Source organism: Natator depressus, chromosome 6 (genome assembly GCF_965152275.1).
Source record: "Natator depressus isolate rNatDep1 chromosome 6, rNatDep2.hap1, whole genome shotgun sequence".
NCBI classification, from domain to species: domain Eukaryota; kingdom Metazoa; phylum Chordata; order Testudines; family Cheloniidae; genus Natator; species Natator depressus.
The window spans coordinates 21,207,443-21,230,786 of record NC_134239.1 but is presented as its reverse complement, the minus strand read 5'-3'; the positions used below and the strand labels follow the sequence as shown (position 1 = coordinate 21,230,786).

Sequence of the window (23,344 nt, the reverse complement as noted above, 5' to 3'; positions counted from 1 at the left end):
CTGCAGAACCCACCCAGCGGGGACCTACTGCAGCCAGGGGAGGGGTGACCCTCGCCTGGCCACAATCCAGGCCCAGACCTGCCGCGGCCCTCCCCCTTGCCCAAACCTAGCCATGGCCGGGGAAGGGGTGCCTATCCACGACCCCAGCCCAGGTGCTGCTGCAGGGAGAGAGAGCTAGGGGGAGTCCTCTCTCCCCGTTGTATCCCCAGAGCGCCCTCCTGCGCAGCCCAACCCCTCATCCCCAGCCCCACCCCAGAGCCTGCACCCCCAGCCAGAGTCCTCATCCTCTGCACCAGCCCTGAGCCCCTCATGGCTGGCCCCAACCCCAAGCGCACACCTCCAGCCAGAGCCCTCATCCCCCCCACCCCCCTCCAAACCCTCTGCCCCAGCCCTGAGTCCCCCACCCCCATCACCTCCATATTGGTGCACATAACAAAATTCATTCTGCATCCATGTGGGGAAAAATTAGAGGGAACACAGGAGTTGACTTGTAGACTCTACAGTTTTACATTGTTTTATTTTTGAATGCAGGGTTTTTTTTTTGTACATACACATGTAGAGTTAAGTTCAACTTTCATGATAAAGAGTGCACTACGCTATTTGTATGAGGTGAATTGAAAAATATGATTTTTTTTATAGGGCAAATATTTGTAATAAAAATATAAAGTGAGCACTGTACACTTTGTAATCAATATATTTGAAAATGTAGAAAAACATCAAAAATATTTAAATAAATGATATTCTATTATTAACAGCATGATTAATCACAGTTAATTTTTTTTAATTGTTTGACAGCCCTACTTGGAAGATAATGGGTGAAGGGTTGCAGATGGGCCAGTGTATCTATACATCTCATATGAGCAGCTATTTGTTTTCTGGCAGTTTATATAGCTAGCTGGCTATAGTTTAATTATATACAGTGCCCCTCAGGCTGGAGAGTTTTCTGGACTTTTCCAGCTTGTTCTCTCTCCCCTCTCTGGTTTTCTATAGAGCCCATCATTATAGCATCAAAATGTTTCATGAGGATTTAGCAGTATGACTCATTACAACCTGTGGGTAGGCTTGGCAGGATTCAATTTAAATCATTAGTCATTGGTACACGTCAGTTTCACCTGACGCTGAAATCAACAACAACAAAAAAATATTGATATTAGCAAGCACAGCTTCCCCCACACCTAGTGCCTGCAGGGATCCAGTGTCACCCGCCCTGCAGGGAGCCCTCTGTAGCCCTGCTGTCACAGCACTCACTCACTCACTGGCCAGGAGTGCTGGGGCTATCCCTGGCAAGAGCCATTCAACAACAAGGTGGCTTCCCCCATGGCCAGGGTCTTGTCCTCCTGCCTGGTTGGCATTCACTGCTCCACGAGGCCAGGATTGCAGCCTCCCCTGCACCTGACTCCCAGGTATCTCAGGCCCCTTGGCAGCACTAGGAGCCCCCTATAACTCTTCTATCAGTGCTGCCCTAAGCCTCTCCCGCCCCCCCTTATTTTCCTGCAACTGTGAAAATTCAAATAGATAAATATTGGGAACTTTAAAATATCTGTTGAAATTACAAAAAATAAAAACTGGATTCTGCCAAGCCTCTCTCTGGCCCAGGTGCATGCAAGCTGTGCTCAGCAGCCCTCCCAGGGGCTGGGTTTTAGGAAGCTTTCTGCAGTCTCTCCATACTGATCGTAATTGTCCTCCAGGGACCATCATGCTGGCCAAGGATTGCCAGAGATGGCACACTTCAGCCAGGCTCCCTGCTTGTCCCTGCCCTGGAATACTTACTACACTGGGCTGGGCAGCAGCAGGTGGCACAGAGCCAGCTAGGCCATCGTTAAACCATTGGGGCTCCTCTATGCAGAGGGTATCCCCAGCTGGACGTTTAAGCCGATTGCCTGTCCGGGTGGAACCAGAGCATCAACTTCAGTGGGATTTGGATCAGGCCAGTAGGCAGGGATGAAGGGTACAGGAGCATGCTTCACCAGCCACTTCTTGGGAATGTGCAAAACGGAGGCGGAAACCTCTCTCCAATCCCTAGACACACAAAAAGGACATCTCTTCCCCTTTGATATAGGCAGCAACTGTCATCAGCTGCACTGGTAAAATCTCCAGTCACCACAGACTGAGCTTTCCAGGGGACCGATACACATTTGCCTGAAAAACTGTTGCCTGGTGGGGCATGGCTACCACTATTGCAGAGGTCCTTTAAGCTGTCCCCTGATGGCTGGTTTCCATGCTCTGAAGCAGCAGCATGGAGGAGACGATTATCGGTGCATTGCAAAGCGTAGAGTAGACCATCCAAGTCCTCTTTCACAGAAGGACTCGCTAGGGAGGCAGGCAGTGGTCAGCTGTTTATTTAACAGGTATCACTTTCAAGTTACAAAATAATAACCTAATGCCAAGCTAAATAAACCTCAAGGCCAAAAGCTGAGGAGTTTGTTAGCCTAGGACACAGGTACTGTATTACCAAGCTAATAGAGAACGTCACCATTGTATTGTTATACTGAAACGTAGCTGCCTCCCCACCCTTGATGTTCTTCAGTCCACCTGCTCTTCCCTGCCCCTAGAGGAAGTCAATAAACCCAGACTAGCAGGGGGGAAAAGGCCAACCAGGTGTGAAATGTTGCTCAGGGACACAGATAGTGGGAACTAACTGCCTCTTCTCAGAGCCCTTATCTGTACTTCTTCCCTGTGTTTCTGAGCAACTTTGCTTCCGGCTTGCTCCACCTCCTTCTCCAGGTTCATTAACTGCAGCACTGAAGGGTGGAGTCTCACATATGCCTCCATGTCCCTTACATGTAATTAGTCTTCTTACAGCTGGGAAATGGGGGGAGAAAGGGTTAAAAATAGACAGATTAAAATGCAATTCTTAATAGGGGTGAGGGGCTAAAACTGCCTCAGGGTCAAGGACAACTAGGTGGGGTGTATCACAGTCCTGGTAAAGTTTCCCCTACTGGACTCTCATCACACTGGGCCAGCTATGCTTTAAGCTTTCTCCTTAGTCTAGGTAGGCTCCAGAACTCTCTTGCTTTGTCCTCCTCTCTGAGCACAGGCAGCCTGTTACTCCGTCACAGAAATGGGGCCTCATGATCCAGCTGTCCTAAGCTCCCAGGACCAGTGCTAAATTCCCCCCATCCCAAAGGGCAATCCAGTTGCTGAAGCACACCCTTTCCCAGAGCTCCAACCATTTAACATGTGATGGGCAAAGCACATAACACACAGGCACTGCACAAATGGATTCTTAGACAGTTACTCTTTATTTTAGCCAATGCAAGAAATATACAGCTCTAGATAAAATGATACAATTACCTAGACATTTCCATACCCCAGGTTCCTAACCACTTTTGAGGATTGTTGGGCTTAGGTCATGATCTTTTAGGGGGTCTAGGAGCCTCCCCATCCCCCTCCTGCTGAGTCTCCTCTCACCTTCCTCACCACTACCTCTCAAATAAGTGACTAGAGATTCTTTATTTTATACCCTTCTCAGGTGACCCCCTGATTAGGATTATCTGGTGATTTAAGTCCACCACCAAGAGATCAATTGCTCAGTTACCACCTCCTGGAGTTCAGAGTTGAAAAACTGGTTTGCCCAGAGCAGTAGCCATCACTTTGTCCAAGGGTGCTCCATTTCAATGGACAATCATCAATGTTTAATGACCCTCTAGTGTTTGCCCTTTGCCAGGTGCAATAATTTCTCCTGTCACCTCCTGTGGGTTTTAGCTCAATATGGAGGGAAAAGACATCAGAGAAGGGAAGCGCCACACATTCAAAATGAAGTTTGCTGACTGACCCAGATATAGAGTCCCCACTATCAAACAGAATTCATAAGCTGTACATAGATTCTCCAGATTGTCACAGGGAGATATTAGTTCAGGGGAGAAGAAGGATAGGGTTGTGAAATAGAGGTGGCCATGTTTGCTGCAGGGAATATGGGATGAGGAAGGTCAGAGGGCAGTAACAAATCAGAATGGTGGGATTTATAGTAGACAGTTCATTTATAGTAGAATTGCTATACATTTAGAGAAAATACAGTAATTACACAGATCAATATAACCTGATTGGTTGAGGACTATTAGCCAACAAGTACAGAAATTGCATAAAAAATACAGCTAATATTTTCAAACGTGAGCCCATGAATTCAGATACCTAACTACAGGCTTTAATCCCTAACTAAGTGGCATGATATTCAGAAGTGCCTTTAATAGGACTGCTCCTGTGCTCAAAGTTAAGCATGTGTAGGTGTCTGCAGGCTCAGGCAGTAAGGAAGTTATCAAAATAAAGACTTACTCCATCTGTTTTTTTTTTCCCCCCCCAGGAAATCTGCTCTGGCACTTTGTACCAGAGCTAACCAAGATCTGCTCATGTTAGGCTTCATTTGTTACAGTCACAATCGGTCTGATAAAGTTGCACCATAAATTAAAAGAAAAACTAAACACCTTAGAACAACATTGTTCTGCTGTCCTCTCCGGAGCCTAACAGAATTCAGATACAATGCAAAAGAGGGGAATCACCAATAAAATACACAGGAGGAGGGAAAATGACCAAAAATGCATGTGTGTGTGTCTCTCTCTATCAGGCATTGTGCGTATAACAGCAAATTTTGTCGCCAAACAGCAGTGGTTGCATAGAAACCAAGGCAGGAAATAGCTAGCTGCTGTCTCTCGCTGACTCCCTTTTCAGAGATCTATACACAGCCAAACAAGTATTGCAGGATTGGCAAAACCTGATTCTAGTTTAACTTTTCCTTTTGGGGGATGGGAGCTGCAGAGGCTAATCTGTGGAGGAATGGCTGGTTGTAATTAATCAGAGAATCATCATTTGAGTTAGGAAGAGGGAATCTTATATTTTAAAAATAAAAAAAAACTGGAGGAGGGATTCACTTCTGAATTCACTGTTCATTGGGTCTAGCCTAGTAAGCTATTTATACCCACACTTTAAAGCCATGGGCTTTTCCATGCTCCATCCCTGGAAAGTTAGGGGTGGGCTGGGATTACCCAAGGGATTGAAGTGTTTGGATATAAACATACGGACAAATGAGAAAGGGAGTGGCTAGCAGGCTAGAGTGAGGAAGCAGTTTAGAGAGATGACACATAGAATCCAGTAATTCATATGAATGTAGTTCATGCAATAATAGGATGGATGTGTCATGGAAGCCTCCCCGTTTCTCCTGCCTGTGTTCTGGGTTTGTATTTAGCCTCTGGGAAAGCCCTGTGATGGCCGCACCTTCTTCCAAAATAATCACCATAGCAGCAAACAGGGCAAACTTTCACGAGCCTATCCTGAAGCTTTCCACTCCTTTTACATGTGAAATGGCTGAGAACAGAGGCTTCTCAGCCTTAGGACATACAGCTCAACTATGCTCAGTATCTTTCAAAGTGTTTCACTAACAGAAGGAGAGATTCAGAGGTACAGGGCCAGGGAGAAAGGCTGTTGCCTCGTAGGGTTTGTAAAAGAGATGGAGGTAGACACGCTTACAGGGACATAAACCCTCTTAGCAATTTCCCTGAGAGCTGAACATTTTTAAGCCTCTGAAAATTGTTTTTTTAGACTTTTCAACCAAAACAAACATGTTCTCCACAATGGTAGCTGGGATTCCCCTTCACACTGCTGTCTTAGTTCCCTGGTAACTCTGTGTCCTCTCCCATTAGATTCCTCTCTACTAGCATCTAGGCTGCCTCCCTGAGGGGAACACTCCCTACTGTCCCTGGGGAGCATTTGGGCACTGATATTGGGTGAGGAGGGGGATTTATTTTTCTTCAAGGTGGAAAACCTAAGAATGCCAGTCCAGCCCCTCACAAGTATTTAGGCCCCTAACTCCCAGGATCTGGGTCAGCATGTCCAGTATTTTGTCTAGCACCGCCAGCACAAGTTTCTTTAGCGCCAACTCTTTCCAGCCCCACCCGCAATCTCCCATCCGTGCACTCAGCAAAATGTGCCTTTTTGGCCTTTACCCCAGAGCTTGAACGGAAGTCATTTCACAGGGATGTATGGGAGACAATTACTTTTTCCTTTCTAGCCTCTCCATACAGATATTAAATTTAGCAAGATAAATTGTGTTGTCTCTCGGTTGATCTACCTGTTAGCCACCCCCTTATGCCTTCTTCTTTTAATCTTCCTCTATCCTCACTCAGTCAGCTCTATCCCCCTGCTTTCTGGCCAAGGAGGGGGCTCCTCTTTTATTTATGTATTTATTTGGCAGCTGATGTCTGAAGGGAAAGGAGTGAAAGTGTTTATATTGCACTGAGTTACTTTATAACTCATTAATACAACGTAGAGAGTGGGAGGGCTATGCACCAGGGTGATAATTATTGTTAGTATAGTGTTGCAAGGCTCTTTAAGACTATAGGAGACAGTCCCCATCCCCACCCCAAAGAACTTACAGTCTGAGACCCTGGTCTCGCAATGAGCTCTGCATAGGATTTAGAATGGGTGCAGTACAGGGGTCCACCTGCCTAGCATTCATTGCAGGATCAGAGCCTGTGTTTAGACTTAACATGACAAGTGATAAGAGGGAAGGTAGAACAAAGGCTATATTTAAGACTGTGACAGATATTGCAACCCTGGGCAGTATTTTAATTTTATGAATGGTTTGTGTATCATTGTGTTTGACTCCTTGGGGGAGGGTTACCATAGCTCCTACAGAAATTAAAACAATAGGGGGTGGTTATCCCTGAGATTGTAAACAACTCCGGAGAGGCACCACCCCTTCGGGTGGTTTGCACATACTAGGTCCAGCTGTGTTTTCCAGAGACTAGAAATAAAGAAAGGGCTTTTGGTATAAAAGGATAAGCTTGAATTGATGCATGACCTTCATTTTGATTCACCAAATGTACATGACTCTCTATCCAAGGGGAGGTGCTAACCTTTGCTGAAGCGTTGAAAGGGCTGTTAGCCAGGTATGTTTAATGTGGGTTTAAATCTGTTTATTGTCTTTATGTTTTGTCTATAATGTTTTCACCTAAAGAATAAAGGTGCTTGTTTAGAAAGAGCTGTGTGGTAACTTGTAACTGTGGGCAATACGCTGGTCATAGCCCTTGGAAAGAAAGCAAAGCACGGGTGGTGGCTTTAGGCAGACTGGGGTGCTGGGGATATCAGAGAGTTGTGCAGCCTTAAAACCCCAGTCAAGGAGGGAGAGCGATCCAGATGTCTGCTTAAGAGAGGTGGGAGCTGGAAACCTTAAGTTGGTGCCCTTGAGGGGTGCTGGAGGGAGAACATAGGTGCACTTTTCACTGAAACTGTGAGACAGCCTAAAGGTGACCTGCTCATCTCTGTATGAGTTCTTTAGTAAGCCAGGTTTCAGAGTAGCAGCCTTGTTAGTCTGTAGTCGCAAAAAGAAAAGGAGTACTTGTGGCACTGTAGAGACTAAGGTGCCACAAGTACTCCTTTTCTTTTTTCAGTAAGTCAGGTGCTAGGAGCTGGGTAGCAGAAGCTGAGGAAGGATTAGGAGAGCAAAGGGGGCAGCAGGGACAGACCAGCACGCAGCTAATCTGAAATACACTGCAGGAATCCTGCAGGGCAATGGCTATATCAGCCTGTGCCTTTAAGAGTGTGTCACAGATGCCTCCCTCCGAGCTATAGTCCTGCTTCAATCGAGCCTCCTGACAGTAAGCAGGCGAGGGACGCAGTTAGGAGGAAACCCCCATTGCTCATGTGAGACAGTGGGCAAGCCTGAGCCGGGCCGCAGCTTGAGCTGCCAAGAGAGCTCTCTAGCCAGAGCCAGCTGCGCCTCCCTTCCCTCGCCCACCCTCCCCGCCTGGGGGAGCGGCTCTGCTGGGCACTTGACTGCTCTCCACCAGTAGACACCGCTATTGCAGGCAGGAGGAGGGGACTGTGGTAGCCAGGGCAGGGCTGTCTCCAGCAGGAGCAGGAATTCCGCTTCTCTCTTCAGGCCGAGACAGGGGATCTGGTAGGAACAGGATCTTTTCCTCTTTCTCTGCTAAATGCTCTGCTCAAACTGTAGCTTTATGCCTGTTAATCACAGCGCAGGCCTCTGGCTGGCGTGTTCTAGCTGCAGGGTTAGACATGCTTTAGCTGAGCCTGGATTTTGCAAATCCTGCGAGGGGTTGTTGGGGGGGGGAAATCGGTCTCTTGAATTTATGCATAGTTGGCAGTGTGATTTCAGGACTGAAATGCAAAAGAGGGGTGGGGATGCTTCGTTTCTTGTCCAGATTGGTTAGGAAAAATACACTGAATTGACTTAAATCCAAGCCACTTATGGGTGTGCTTTGTCTGCAATGCTGGTATCTAATCAGGGCTTAATTTTTGCCCCTGCACCTCGAGGCTTGGCAGTTCGTTGCCCTGGCACTTCCAGGCTTGCTGTGTCAGTTATGAAAGTAAAAAAAAATTGCGTGAGCCCCAGCTCCTCTTCCACTACCAGTTAAGCACTGTATCTTGTTATTCCACTGTTTTTTTTAACGCACCCATCTTTGACTCAGTTTGCTGTTGGGGTGGGTTACCACGCTGTCAGGCCTGAAACGTGGTGACTCCCCGATGGTCAGGGATACTAAATGGAAGTGTTTCAATAAAATCCTTGAACCTCCTCCTGCTTTTCATCCTCGGAGCACAGGGACTTCTTTTTAGCCTCTTCTGTATAGGTGTTTCTCCCGTGCTCATTCTTGAGGAGAGTTTGGTTTTTAAGGCCTGAATCACTGTTTGATTCCACACTAACCTGCTAGCATTTGGTCCCGAGAAGGATCTGTTGAGGACCCTGGTAAAAGTGAATAAAAACCTGCAATGCCTTCCTCAGACACCTTAGTGTTGAGAAACTTGTTTGCCACCAGGGACTTGTAGATCACAACAGCAATAATTGGCACTTTGCTGTGGTGGTCTATGCTGGATATGCAGGTGTGGTATACTCCCGATACTGTTCCAGTTCATTCAAATACCCTGACATGGCTGCAAAATCAGCTGCTCATAGTTAGGCTTATTTTTTAAATATTAGATTAAAGTTTTTTCAGCGTTCTCATAGATATTAAGCTCAGAAGGGAACATTATGATCATCTAGTCTGACCTCCTGCACAATGCAGGCCACAGAATCTCACCCCCTTTTCCCAAAATACTTTTTAGCCCCCGCTCCCCCATTCTAGTTGATCTGTGTAGACTGTGGCTTTTTAGCCTTTAAGTTAGGTATGCATATGCAATAAAAGCCCCTTTGTTATATTGAATTATTGGCAGTATTGAGGCAGTGACTGCAGGTTGTTTTACACCCTTTGTAACTGAGCTTTCTGTTCTCTTTTTGTGGGTCCTGCAGTACTTTTCTTTTCAGAAAGTTTGTATTGGGTGTTTTCATTGTACATTGTCCGCTTAGTCATGTGCTCTCTGCATGTGCATCATCCTCTCAAAACTGCTTTGACTAGTATTTTACAGTGTTTGCCTACTTGGATGTAGGCATTTATTTAAGCTGCATAACCCTAGATATGAGGCAGCAATCTATATGATTTTATTAAGGTAGTATTTATACAGCATCCTACAGTAATTTATAGAACAATTAAATTACAGTGTCCCAGACCTAAACCAGAACTTAATCGTAAGGTCTTTAACATGACAAGTGATCACAAAGGAATGTGGGCTTTGATTAGTGGTTACTTTTGTTTGCTTTGGGTTTAATAGGATGCTGTGTAAGTTACCTTTTTTTGTAAATATTCATGGCTATTAACAAAGCCAAATTTTCTGCTGTGTAAACGGGTAAAACACAATTTCATAATCAAGGTGGGCCATTAAGTAAATGGTGTAGTTTCTTTTGGTAACCCTCAGTGGGATCAGAGGGTAATGGCTCACCAGCAACCACACAACAGAACCACTAACCCAGGAACCTATCCTTGCAACAAAGCCCATTGCCAACTGTGCCCACATATCTATTCAGGGACACCATCATAGGGCATAATCACATCAGCCACGCTATCAGAGGCTCGTTCACCTGCACATCTACCAATGTGATATGTGCCAGCAATGCCCCTCTGCCATGTACATTGGTCAAACTGGACAGTCTCTACGTAAAAGAATAAATGGACACAAATCAGACGTCAAGAATTATAACATTCAAAAACCAGTTGGAGAACACTTAATCTCTTTGGTCACTCGATTACAGACCTAAAAGTTGCACTTCTTGGAGTCTGGTTTTGAAGCTTTTTTTGTTGAAGGAGAGACTGCTGAATTAGAATTAATTTGCAAACTGGATACAATTAACTTAGGCTTGAATAGAGACTGGGAGTGGATGGATCATTACACAAAGTAAAACTATTTCCCCATGTTTATTCCACCCCCCACCGTTCCTCAGACATTCTTGTCAACTGCTGGAAATGGCCCACCTTGATTATCACTTAAAAAAAGGTTCTCTTCCCCCCCCCCCCCCCCCCCCCGCTGGTAATATCTCACCTTAAGTGATCACTCTCGTTACAGTGTGTATGGTAACACCCATTGTTTCATGTTCTCTATGTATATAAATCTCCCCACTGTATTTTCCACTGAATGCATACGATGAAGTGAGCTGTAGCTTACAAAAGCTTATGCTCAAATAAATTTGTTAGTCTCTAAGGTGCCACAAGTCCTCCTTTCCTATTTAGGCAATGCAGCATAGGAGAGGAAGAGAAATGGGGTGATGGGGAAGGGCCCTGGAGAGGGAAGAGTGTGAAGGAGGACAAGAACGGGTGGCATGATTACATTTGGCTTGGCAGGAGCAGTAACAAAGGGAATAAGTGAATGGCAATCACTACAGTAGTTTGCTCCAAGAGCGAGCGGCCAAAACATTAGAGCAGTAAGAACTCTGAAGCAAAGATCAGGAGGCGGTACCAGGTGGGTGGACCATGACGAAGGATAGATCTCCTGAGTTCTGGAGACTGAGGTCTTCTCCCTGCTGATTCTGTTCATGTGGAGGCATCTTTGGGGAAGCTGGGCATAACAGGCCACCCTCAGAAGGGTGCTGGGATACATAGTGTGGGGAAGCTGCTGTTCCTGGATAGCTCAGTGGCAGGACATTGAGGACAAGAAAGGGAGTTGGGCTGGCTTGATGCTCAGATAAGGTGACCAGATGTCCCCATTTTATAGGGACAGTCTGGATTTTTGGGTCGGTCTTATCAGTTCCTATTTTACACCCCCCCAATCCCAATTTTTCACATTTGCTGTCTGGTCACCCTATGCTCAGAGCTATTGCTGCCTGTATAGAGGGCCTGGGTAACAGGTGGGAAGCAAAAGAATTGCGCAGCTCGAGAAAGCAGAGATCCCTGCTTGTGCAGGGGAAACTGAAGCTTGCTGCTGTGCCTTGGATCTTTCCTCCCACCCCTCCACTTCCTGTGTTAGGTGGCCGCACTTATTTGTAGAGAATAAAAATAATTGACTCCCCACTCTTAGAGTGAAAAGGAGCCAACTCCTGATGTACACACATCGAGGGGAAAAGGAGTAGAGGATGGAGAGCAAAGGGGAAACACTGCAACAAATTGCGTGGTGAGAGAGGAGCCAGGGAAAGGAGTAATGAGACAGTAAAAAAGGGAATAAGACAGAAGAGTTGGGTTTTTTTTTTTTTTTTTTTTTTTAAAAGTCCTGGTTAGTCCAGCCTAGGTCACTCCTACAATTGCTCCACCTGTCCTATGGGAGCTCCCGCTCTGAGTTCCCAAGTTGCGGGACGATCCTCCACTCTGCTTGGAGACCAGGGAGTCTGGAGAATTGATAGGGGCCTGTTCCCGTCTATCAGGCAGTGCCCCATCATCAGGATCTCGGAGCGCAGGAAGAGCTAGTGTAGGAATATTCCTGATTGTGCAGAAATCCCAGGAGTGGAGCTCTCATGCTGAAGGCAGGAGACTAGAACCATATAGGGAGGAACGGGGTGGTGGTACTTACCAAGAGGAACCAAGCCAGATGGAGGGAAAAGGAATGAAGGCGATAGAACAAAGCATAGAAAGGGAAAAGGGGGAGGAGAGAAACAGTTGGTGACTTAAGCCTGGGCTACACTTGGGAGCGGGGGGGGGCTTTCGAACTAAGATACGCAACTTCAGCTACACTATTCCTGTAGCTGAAGTCTAAGTATCTTAGTCTGAATTACCTGGCCATCCTCACAGCAGCGAGTCGACCGTGGCGGCTACCCTGTCGACTTCGCTTACTCCTCTTGCCAAGGTGGAGTACAGGCGTCGATTCGGGGTCGATTTATCGCGTCTAGATGAGACTTGTTAAATCTATCCCCGATAGATTGATCACTACCCACCGATCTGGCGGGTAGTGAAGACGTACCCTTAGCATGACTAGTGCCCTGTAGTCATATACACAGGAGATTGCTTAAGTGTTTCCACCACACCCCCTGGAGTTTTCACAAGGGACACTAGGACTGCCCCTTTCTCTCATGGAAAAGTGCTTGGGCTTTTCAGTGCTTGTAGATAGCAGGCAGAGCCTCATTTTGAGAGACAGTGTGCATGGAGTTCAGTTGCTCAACCTCTGAAGACGGAGTGGCTGAGTCATCCCTGCTGATCAGGGAGCCTAGGCATTTCAAGCATGAGGCGTAGGCCCCTAAATCATCCCCCTCTAGCTAAGATAAGAGACAGGATAAAAGAGGAAAAAACAAGTAATAGGTGCAAGGCACTATCCATTAACAGCCGAGAACCACCTTTTAAGCTGCTCCTGGCCAGAGCACTTTGGCACATGCTCACAAAGGTATTTAGGAGCCTAACTTTCCTATTGGGGGGGGGGGAGCAGGAGCAACAGGATTCAACCATCTAGGGCCTAGCTTTCGCAAATGCTGAGCACCCTTCTCTCCAGCTGAAGCCAGTCAGAGCTACAGATGTTCCTCACCTCTGGAAGTCAGGCCCAAAGACTACTTCACTATCATGTCACGCCTGACCTTTCTTGTGTCTCTGGGTAAGCAGAGAAGGGAGAACAGTCCTGGGAGGAGAAAGAGAATAGTCATTGAACAAAACAAGTGCAGGCAGATCAGAGCAGTGGCAGAGCATGTTATTGTGAGAGAATTCATCAGGTAGATATGTGGAGGAAGAAAGAGAAGGAGGACACTATTTCCTCTCATTTTCCCCATAGATGAGAAGGAAGATTGAAAAGAGGGAAGAATAAAGGCCAAAAATAATGTGGGTGTGGGGAGCAAGTGGGAAAAGAAATCTAAAGTGACAGGAGGAGCTAAGGGAAGAGCATATTAGAGAAAGATGAAAACAAGGAGTTACAATCTCTTCCCCCCCCCCCCCCATGTTAAGTATGTGCAATTTTTAGCTCCCCACCTAAGCCCTGCTTGCACAACGAGCTCCCTAGGGACCACAGGGATCTCTCAGAGCGCTCATTGCAGGGCCATAAATGTCACTGATAATTAGCTGGAGAGATGAACTCCAACACCTTTCCCCAACACATCAGAATCCTTCATCCCCTTACCAAAGGAAGGAACAAAAGACTAATTCCCCCCAAAAGAAACTAAAACAAGACCTGTATGGTGTCAGCTGTACTCTAGCATTAAGAGTTTATTGTAAAGGAAGACCGCTAATTGCCCACATCTTCAGCTATAACGGGGCACACAGGAAAAGAATACCTTAATCACATGCCCTTTATAATGGAGACCAAGAAGGATGAGCATGCTAAGTAGGGTGGACTCTTTGAAAAAGCCAGTCTGGGGGCCAGTAAATTCAGCTGCTCTGGCCTAGGCCTCTTTGGCTCTGTTCGGATTCAAAAGCGGCTGAGTGTTAGAAAAGTGGCTGAGTGAATCTCTGAGCTCAGAGAGAAGGTGGATGGGGAATTAGGGAAGGCTTTGCTCTATTATGATGATTCTATTTTATATATTGTATGTTTTGTTTCTCCACTTACTATTTTGAATGTTTTGGGATTGCAGATAATTTTTTGGTTCGTACACAGTAACTTAATCCCTTTGGCTAACTAGGTTTCAATATTATGGCAGTGAGATGGGTTACAGACTTATAAAAAGTAGAATCCCTGCCTTCCAAGCTTCTGCTTTTGCCTATTTGTTTTGGGAGAGTTGGTGAATACTATGCAGTGTGTGTGTGTGGTAAATATGGCTGTTAATGTTAGTCAGTACAAGTCATAGTCTCAGTTGGTATTGATTATTATAGTTCAACTGAGAATAGTGGCGCTGTACCATTCTGTGTCAGCTGTGGGGCTAGCAGTGTCTGTTCCCTCTGACAGGTTTCAGAGTAGCAGCCGTGTTAGTCTGTATTCGCAAAAAGAAAAGGAGGACTTGTGGCACCTTAGACTAACACATTTATTTGAGCATCAACTTTTGTGAGCTACAGCTCACTTCATCGGATGCTTAGGCTCAAATAAATGTGTTAGTCTCTAAGGTGCCACAAGTCCTCCTTTTTTCTTTTTGTTCCTTCTGAGTGAGCTTTACTACTACATAGATTCATGTTCTTATTTACCTGTAACACAGATGCTGGGAACTAGAACAATAGCGTACTCCCATTCCCTCATTAGAGGGATTAATCATGCTTTCTAGTAGGACTTCACTGTTGTAGACCATACTTCATGTGCTAAGAGTCCATCTCTGAGGGAGTGCATTGTTACCAGACTCTCCTCTATGCGAAAACTCCCCTTTATTCGGGATCCCTAACTTCCTCTCTCCATCTTTCATTATGTTACGAAAAAATGATGTGGCGAGAATAGAATTAGAAGTATGAGGAAGAATTCACTGTAATCCGTAGTGCTTGCTCCTAACTATTCCACTCTGGTTTGGGCTAGTGTAGGAGGAAAATGCTAATGAACTTGACCTAGGAAACATGACTTGAAACACCACTTGGCACCTAGAGTAGATCCAGTTTAAAACCTTCAAAAGCATGTTAGTTGCTCACTGTCTATGCTCCCCTTCGGGTAGACCACAGCTAGCTAACACTATTTGAAAAGTGATCATGCCTGGTGTGGACACAGCTGAAGTGGTGTTTCAAATAAAACTCTAAAAAACACCCTTCTTTGCTAGTGTAAATTAGACTTCTATGGGTCGAATTCATCACTGCATCGTGTATAGCAGGGGTGGGCAAACTACAGCCTGCAGGCCACATCCGGCCCGTGGGAGCGTCCTGCCCGGCCCCTGAAGCTCCCAGCCGGGGAGGCTCACCCACAGCCACGCCGCTGTGTGGGCTGCATGGCTTGCACCCGCCCACCTCCCAGGCTTTCAAATAAGCCTGTTCCACCACTCTGAGCGGCCTGGTAATGGTAAGGGGGCGGGAGGAGTTGGATAAGGGGCAGGAGATCTCCGGAGGCAGTCAGGGGACAGGGTGTGGTTGGATGGGGCAGAGGTTCAGGGGGAGGGGTGGTCAGGAGCAGTGGGGTTGGATAGGGGGTGGGGTCCCGGGGGGCAGTTAGGGACAGGGGTCCAAGGGGCGGGCGGGGGGGGGGGTTGAATAGGGCATGGGAGTCCCAGGGGGCAGGGGTGTGATAGGGGTTGGGGCAGTCAGGGGATAGGGTGTGGGGTCCCAGGGGGTGGTTAGGGATGGGGGGGGTCCTAGGAGGGGTTGGTCAGGGGACAAGGCGCAGGGGGGGTTGGACGGGTCAGGGGTTCTGAGGGGGGGCAGTCAGGAGTTGGGAAGTGGGAGGGGGCAGAGGCCAGGCTGTTTGGGGAGGTACAGCCTTCCCTACCTGGCCCTCCATACCATTTCGCAACCTGAATGTGGCCCTTGGGCCAAAAAGTTTGTCCACCCCGGTGTATAGTCACCTCTACTAACCAATCAGAATGAGGGCACTGTCACCCACTCTGCACTGCAGTCAAATTGTGTAGTCACTTACACAAGGTGTAGGGTAACAAGCTAGCCAAATGTAGACCCAGATAGTCCAATGGGACTTTCCCAGGTAGTCAGTTTGTAGGATCAGCCTGTTAAACTGCAAGATTTATGGGCTTAGGCTTAGCTATTTGTTTTGGCATATTTTTACCTATTGTAAAGTATTGTGTATAAGGACTGTGGAACCTCTCTGACCTGTAATACAGATTTACTGTGTGCTTGTAACTCAGAATTGCTCTTTTGGGGCTGACACCAACAGCTGAACATAAAAATATAGAAACGACAAAAAATGTGCCCGTCCACTTAATGGTGTGTATTACCTTTTCAACACTACAGTGTTGCCGTATCCTGGTTCATGCAAACCATTCAAACACTGCCTTTGCTCTGTGTGGTACCCGCTTTTGTTAAGTGTACAGGCAGGGGGTTGGTAAGTTAAGTGACAAAAAATGCCCCCTGGAGGATGCCATCTGAATGTCTCCCACTGCCAGTAGCTCTGCAGTCTGCACCAGGTAAACTGGTGGGAGTCTGGTTCATGACTGAATAGTGCTGGATCCTTCCAGCCCCATGAACTTTGCGTTCCAGTAATTTGATTTTTGACTGAGATATTTTTTGTTATCATGGAACCTGTCAGTTCCCATGACTCTCCTCCTCTCCGTATGTAATCTTAGGAGAGATCACTAGGTCCTAGACTCACATCAGACTTCCCATGTTCTCCCTGAAGTGCACACATGTACTGTGCCCTTCAGCCACCAGTCCAATATTTACAAGAATGGTACCCATTGCTTTTGGAAAGTGCACACTGTCACATAGTCAAAAAGAGCCTCCCTCTCTTCTCACTGGGTCCAACAGTTGCCTAAAAACCACAAGGGTCTTGGCTGACTGTCTGTTTCAATAACTGTGAAGGATGCACATACCTTCCAGCCACCAGATAGGGGCCTCCCCTGGGTTAGTCTGGCCACTATCTGATATATCTCAACATTGCAAATGTGGAATTGGTGTCTGTAACCTTTCAACAGAGGCCATGTGTAAAGAGGGCAAGTTGCACAACTGTAACTTGTGGCTAAGGAGGTTATAAATCCAGCTGCCCAAGCATAACTGGTTGGGTTTGAAGAGGGAATGCTGGGTTTGTTCTGTTTCAGAAATTACTCAGGGTAGTCTTGTTAAATCTTCAGATCTTGCATCAGCATTTAAAATGGACCTCGACATCCAGTGTGAAGAGATGAGTGTGTCGAGATGGACCGAGCTTAAAACTTCCATGAACACGAGCAAAACTGTCAGGTAGTACCAGTTTGTTTTGTTTTTTGTTTTGTTTTCTAGAAGAGACCATATAGCAACTAAGCTGAATAGTTTCCTAAAGCAGTGGCTCTCAACCAGAGGTTTGGGGGCCGCGAGCAGGTTTCAGGGAGGCCGCCAAGCAGGGCCAGCATTCTACTTGCTGGGGCCCAGAGTAGAAAGCCAAGCCCCACCACCTGGGGCTGAAGCCCAGGGCCCCAAGACCTGCCACCCAAGGCTGAAGCCTGAGCAACTTAACTTTGTGGGCCCCTGTGGCATGGGACCCCAGGTAGCTGCCCTGCTTGCTACCCCTTATTGCTTGACCTGGCTTTCATATGCAGAAAAACAGGCATCACAGACGGGCTGGGAAGTTTTTATAGCATGTTGGGGTGGTCTCAGAAAGAAGAAGGTTGAGAACCTCTGCCCTAACGGGTGGAGGGAGGAGTATACATGACTATTTTTGGGTGGGGGGGGGGAAGAGGGGAAGGGGACAGAATGTTTTCTGCATTTCAGGGACAATATTAACTGCAGTAGTGTTGCTATGTGATACTGCAAACTTGCTCACGATGGAAGGATTCTGCTCATTCTATGTAGGAAGCTCATGAGGACATGCTTATCTAAAGAAACCTACTCCTTGGTATGAACTCTGTCTGGATCAAAAACACCAAAGTAGTGATGTCTTCAATGACTATTTAAATATGTTGCCACTGTTCTGGTGTTCCTGTCTTCCTTGGCAGAATGTTTATTTGCAGGGGGTTGGTGTCTCTATCTTCTTTCCTTCCAGAAAGGTGGGTTTTAGGCTAAAAAAGTGTCCCTTGATGGGAGTGCTGGTCAAACTCCTCCCCTATGGCATTTCATGACCAGTCTTACCAAATGCTATAAATTGACCAGCATTTTAACAAGTGGAAAGTCTCTATCCCTTTCACTTTTAATCCTACATGTTATATACTCTCTGTGGCTGCCAGAACTTCCATTTTAGCCGGGTCAGCTAGTGAGTGCTCTGCTGGGAGTTAGAGAGTGCTAGAAAGGGTTGGTTCCACACTGGTCCACCTCCTCTTGCTGGGAATCTGCACTCTTGCTCCTCTGGGTGGGCAAAATGAGTATTAAGCTAGTGGGGAGGGAGCAGCAGATTGAGGGTGACTTGCTTTGGGTTTGGGAAGAATTGCATGGGTCTCTTATATGTGAGTTATGTGGAACTAACTCTGACTGCCTGAGTCCTCCCCTGGGTATGGGATGCCCTGAGGGAACCTCGGCTGTGTGCCAGTGACTAGAGCTGCATTCTGAGCAGAGACTTGGCTGCCCAAGGTATAGAGGCTGAAAAGGTGGCAGCAGCTGATAATTGCCAGGAAGGAAACAAGGATGTGGGCAGAGTCTCTGAGCTATGCATGCCAGAGCAGATTCCCTGGAAAGCCTGGCAAAGGACCAGTCATTTGGTGTCCCTACAGAGTCTGCCTGAAAGCTTATACATTGCCCTCTGGACCTTTGGATTCAGGTGCACTCCTGCTGCCTGATGAACTGGCTACCTTGTTGGTGAAGAAACTAAGCTTAACTGCAGCTCTGTGGGCTGCAGGGGGTTGGGGCACATGCCATCTTCTAAGCGGCACAGATGGAGGAGTTCCATTCAGTCTGTCTCTGGCAGAATCTCACTTCCACTTCTACAGTAGTAGAGTCCCAGTAGTGCAGGAGAATCCTGCCTCCTGCCAAGCCTGGGTAGTGGAGTGGGCTTTGCACAACAAGCTGCTGCATGTGGATTTTCAGTGATACACTCCAGGGACTGACTTAAGGTCTAAATAAACCATTATCTTGTTTAATAAATACATCTCTGATGCGGAAATCTTCAGTCACTGAGGTGAGCAGAATGAATTGTTAGGACTAATGCCATCTATCTTCCCTGCAGGCTGGATGATTGCAATCTCTCTGCTAGTCACTGTAAGGATATTGGCTCTGTCCTCAGTACAAACCAGTCCCTGATGGAGCTAACACTGAATAACAATGAATTGGGAGACTCCGGCGTGGAACTGATGTGTAAAGGGTTGATGGCGCCAAGCTGCAACTTACAGAAACTCTGGTAAGTCTCGACTAGTGCAACCCAACCACCAGAACTCTCACTGGTCTTTATCAACGCACTGTGAGTAACTCAACCCTTGGGGCCAGATCATCAGCTGAGGTAAATAATGCATCTCCACTGACTTCAACGGAGCTGGGCCCATTTATTCCAGCTGAGGATCTGGCCCTACATTTACTGTAGTCTGTAAACTCTTCAGAAAACCCTGAATTCTTATCAAATTGCTTCTCGTTTATTGGTAGGGAAAAGAAATTGATGTAACTTCAAACACTTCCTGAGTAATGACTGGGAGAATCTGATCCCTAACTGGACTAGAAATTGGCTGACTTTTCCCAGCTCTGATCATTTGGCCAGGGCAGCTCAAGACAGAGCAAGAACCACTTGTCTATAGCAGCTTTTAACACCTCCCAAATCCCAGCCCCTCCAGTCTTCAAAGAAGAAAAGGAGTACTTGTGGCACCTTAGAGACTAACCAATTTATTTGAGCATAAGCTTTTGTGAGCTACAGTGATGAAGTGAGCTGTAGCTCACGAAAGCTTATGCTCAAATAAATTGGTTAGTCTCTAAGGTGCCACAAGTACTCCTTTTCTTTTTGCGGACACAGACTAACACGGCTGCTACTCTGAAACCAGTCTTCAAAGAGAACTCTTCCAATAGCTACATATATTTTGGTTTTTAGCTGCTTTAATCTGTTCTGCTCATTTGTTTACCACCAAGAGTATCATACATAAATGGATCTTGGCACTTCAAAGACCAAGATAAGGTCTAGACAGCTGGCAGCCTCCCCAGAGATTACCTTGTGGGCGGGAAAAAATTGTTACAACGCTGACTTTTGGTCCCTCAACAGTTCTGTGGGCTTCAAACTTCACATGTCCTCTAGTGAGAAGAGCAATTAAAAAAAAATTGCAGGTGTGGGGAGCCAAAATAAGTAAATCAGACACTTTTTTTTTTTAAGATAGGCCTTGGAATAAATGGATCTAATACTTTCCCCAAGAGAATGGAAAACTAGTTATTGAGTCACATTTCAAATAGTCTTTTTAAACCTCAAGCTCTCAAGAGTGCCAATCACAAATCATTAGCTTCTCTCCTAAGCTAGGTTGCTGTGTTTGTGTTTTGTGGGCAGTTCAGTGCATGTTAAACGTCCACTGTTTACCTAGGGCGATGAGTTAAAGATGAAATCAGAAACCTCGAACTTTTTCTAAAAAGTGAACTTCCCGACAGAACTCCATTAAGATATTGTACAGGTTATTGGCTCCTCTGAGGGATTTTAAATCCACCCCCTTTTTGGTAATGTTGCAGCTGTCCTGCAACCATTCATACCAGAAACAGCACTGGAGAGAGACCTTTGCTGCCACTGAGAGCAGGTATATCCTGCAGGATACAGTGGCTACACTGTGGAGGAGAGCATATCTAACACCAAAGCAGCAATGGGGGATTTAAGCCAATATTTGGCTTAGATTTTATTTTTGACTACTGTGCCCTCGCTCTAGGGAGTCAATGGAAGGTAAGAGTCCCTTATTTTCTATCTGGGAATAGCCTCTTGTTGGCTTAGACTTGTTCTATGTAGAACAACATTGCTGCATAGATATATTGGAATTTTGTCATTATTTAATGGGAAAAATTCTCTTCTCTGCTATGGCTGCTGTATAAGAAGTTTATTAAAAAACAAAACATGGAAGCCCCTTGTTACTGCACCTCTAAAACTACTTGATTAAAATTTTTAACTGGGGCAGAGATTATTGGGTCTGGCCCTACCGTAGTATTTATCTTGGCATGTAATAATTTTGGTAGAATTGCAGATGCTTTCTTTGTAAAGGCACTGAAGCATAATCCATTGTAGTGCTGCAGTGTATTATGAAGCCAAATACTGGAGGATACACCAGCTGAACATGGTGAATTCTGAGGAACTCTATTCCTCATATGCTGTTTTCTTTCTCCCTCAGGCTGCAGAACTGCAATCTAACAGATGCCTGTTGTAAGTATCTCTCTTCTGTTCTGAGCACAAAACCAACTCTGATCGAGCTGCATCTGGGTGATAACAAACTAGGAACTTCAGGTGTAAAAGTGCTGTGTGAAGGATTGATGGATCCCAACTGTAAGCTACAGAAGCTACAGTAAGTAAGCACTGGCCTCCTCGGTTCTTCCATGCGTGCTTGACATTGCAAGGTGCTAGACAAAACTCAGATGGATGGGTAGGTCAGGGAGTGGATTTCTGTCATCTCTTGTAACCAGCAGTAAATTTGCCTCCAGCTGCAAAAAAGTGAATATCTGCAGGGAGGAAATATCTGGTAAACCAATTTAGTGGGGATTGGATGGTCCCAAGGCCTTGTAATGATGTGGACTGGTCTCTAGTCTGACCACCTCAATATAGCCCAGATTGGTAGTGACCAAAAGCTATTCTCATTGCTAGGTTCAGTGGTTTCAGCAGTGCTCCAAATCTTTGTTGACCACTTTATTTCCCAACCACCTGCTGTTTGGTTCTCAGTTGCATTCATTGGATCATCGGGATATGTTCCATGGAGCATAGTTTGTGACTATTCAGACAAATCAGTGATTTTAATCCAATTACCAATGGCTAGGTCTCCATATTGAAACCACCTTTGACTGAGACCCTTGTTTAGCAGAGGCCAGGAATTAACTGGGCATGAAGAATTTGCTGCTTCCTTCCTCAAAAGGACAAACTACCACCTTTTTGTCCTCCAGTTTACCCATCTACTTCTCAGAGTTATGGATGGTTAGTCTGGCTCTTCCCATAACCATATTATCGGTAAGGTGAAGTGGGTAGAGATTAGGTGCATGCCATTTACACAGTACTTCAGGCTCTTGTTCACTGCAAACAACCTTCTGACGTTACTTAATAAATAGTGGTGGGTGCCTATCCATGCAGAATGACCTGGAAGTTCTATGATCAAACCCCAGTCAAGAACAGGGAGCAGAAACTTGTTCCACAACCAGCGGGAGTGCTGCTGATCAGCTGATTGCTCTTGATTCTGGTCTGGTTTCTGATCTGATTATACTAAAGGTTACCAGTTGGAGAAATTAACTCGTCTCCTCCTTTAGAAAGACATAACAGTGGTGGTTGTATGCTCTCTTACAATTCAAGAATTAAACAGTGGTTGTCAACAAACCTGCATGTAATCTTATCAAAGGCTTACTATTGAAACTGAGCAGATACCCCATCTGGTGATGCTTTCAAATCAAACTGACTGAAGCCCCCTGGCAATAGCATGGAAGTGCTATTAATTTAGCTGCTGAGGTTTGAGGACTCCCCCTGTGAAAAGTCATGAGCAATCTATATATTTAACAGGCTGACTGGTAAACTCTCTGCTCAATCTTCGTGTCTGGGCTGTGGACAAGATTTCCATGTTGCTGACATAACTGAGCTGAGTGGCAGGATGAAGACTCCTATTTTGCTCTGGTTTTTTCTTTTTGCAGGTTAGAGTATTGTGAACTCTCGCCTGACAACTGTGAGATGCTCTGCTCTGCTCTGCGCACAAAGTCCTCCCTGAAGGGGCTCAACATAAGTAACAACAAACTGGGAGATGCAGCAGTAAAAGTGCTATGTCAGGGAATGATGGATCCCAACTGTAAGCTACAGTCGCTACAGTAAGTAACAGCTGGTTCCCTCCAGTTCTAACTCTGCTCTTACAGAGACACACCATTCTCTTGCTGCCAGGAATACTTAAGAAATTCTGTGGCTTATCCAGGTGCATCTGTGTTGCCATGAAAATTGCAAAAACTCTGGCTTAAATTCTGCTTAGCGCTTGATTCAGGGAGCTGGCTTTCACTCTTCACTGCATGGTAATGGCAGTGGGGTCATTGTGGACCAGACTTGCAAAGAAAATGTCCTTGGCCCCTATTTGGGAGGGGAAGCTACTATCCCCCAGCTCTAGCTAGTCTCCCACCAGTTACTATTCAACTAGGTATGAATGCTTCTTCAGAATAACAAAGTGTACGTCTCTTCAAAGTGGTGTGCTGCGATATACTCCTTGTGTGGGGTAAAGTCCACGGAGGCAGTTTGGTGCAAGATCTCAGTCTCCTGCCGCATCTAGATCTGCAGAGCACTCCTGCCCTAAGAGCAGTATAGGCTGCAGAATCTGCTTATCGCATCAGCTGGAAGCCATGTGGAGACCCACTGTGTCTGCAGCAGCCATGAGCTCACCATCCCAGCATGGGTCTAATGGAGTTATGGTCTCAGGGACTCCCCTGGCTTTGTCTGTGCCCAGGACTTCCTTAAAGAGGGATCCGCAACATAAAGAGCGGCCCATGCAAATCACCTATCGGTTACATACATGGTATATGGGTTTTAGGGCACTATG

At 46.2% G+C, this 23,344-nt stretch overlaps 1 protein-coding gene across 2 annotated transcripts in view; it reads left to right on the top strand.

Moving 5' to 3' along the window:
* Nucleotides 1-23,344, top strand: part of RNH1 (ribonuclease/angiogenin inhibitor 1) — a 36,742-nt gene that overhangs the window by 3,518 nt on the left and 9,880 nt on the right. Inside the window, exons 1-5 of one of the 2 annotated variants that reach the window (XM_074956900.1) lie at nucleotides 7,738-7,891; nucleotides 16,862-16,967; nucleotides 18,859-19,029; nucleotides 20,969-21,139; nucleotides 22,461-22,631. In XM_074956900.1, the coding sequence (XP_074813001.1) occupies nucleotides 16,882-16,967; nucleotides 18,859-19,029; nucleotides 20,969-21,139; nucleotides 22,461-22,631 (599 nt within the window). In that variant the 5' untranslated portion in view covers nucleotides 7,738-7,891; nucleotides 16,862-16,881. Of the gene's footprint in view, nucleotides 1-7,737; nucleotides 7,892-16,861; nucleotides 16,968-18,858; nucleotides 19,030-20,968; nucleotides 21,140-22,460; nucleotides 22,632-23,344 lie in introns of those variants that run through there. The other variant, XM_074956899.1, reaches the window with a different exon arrangement.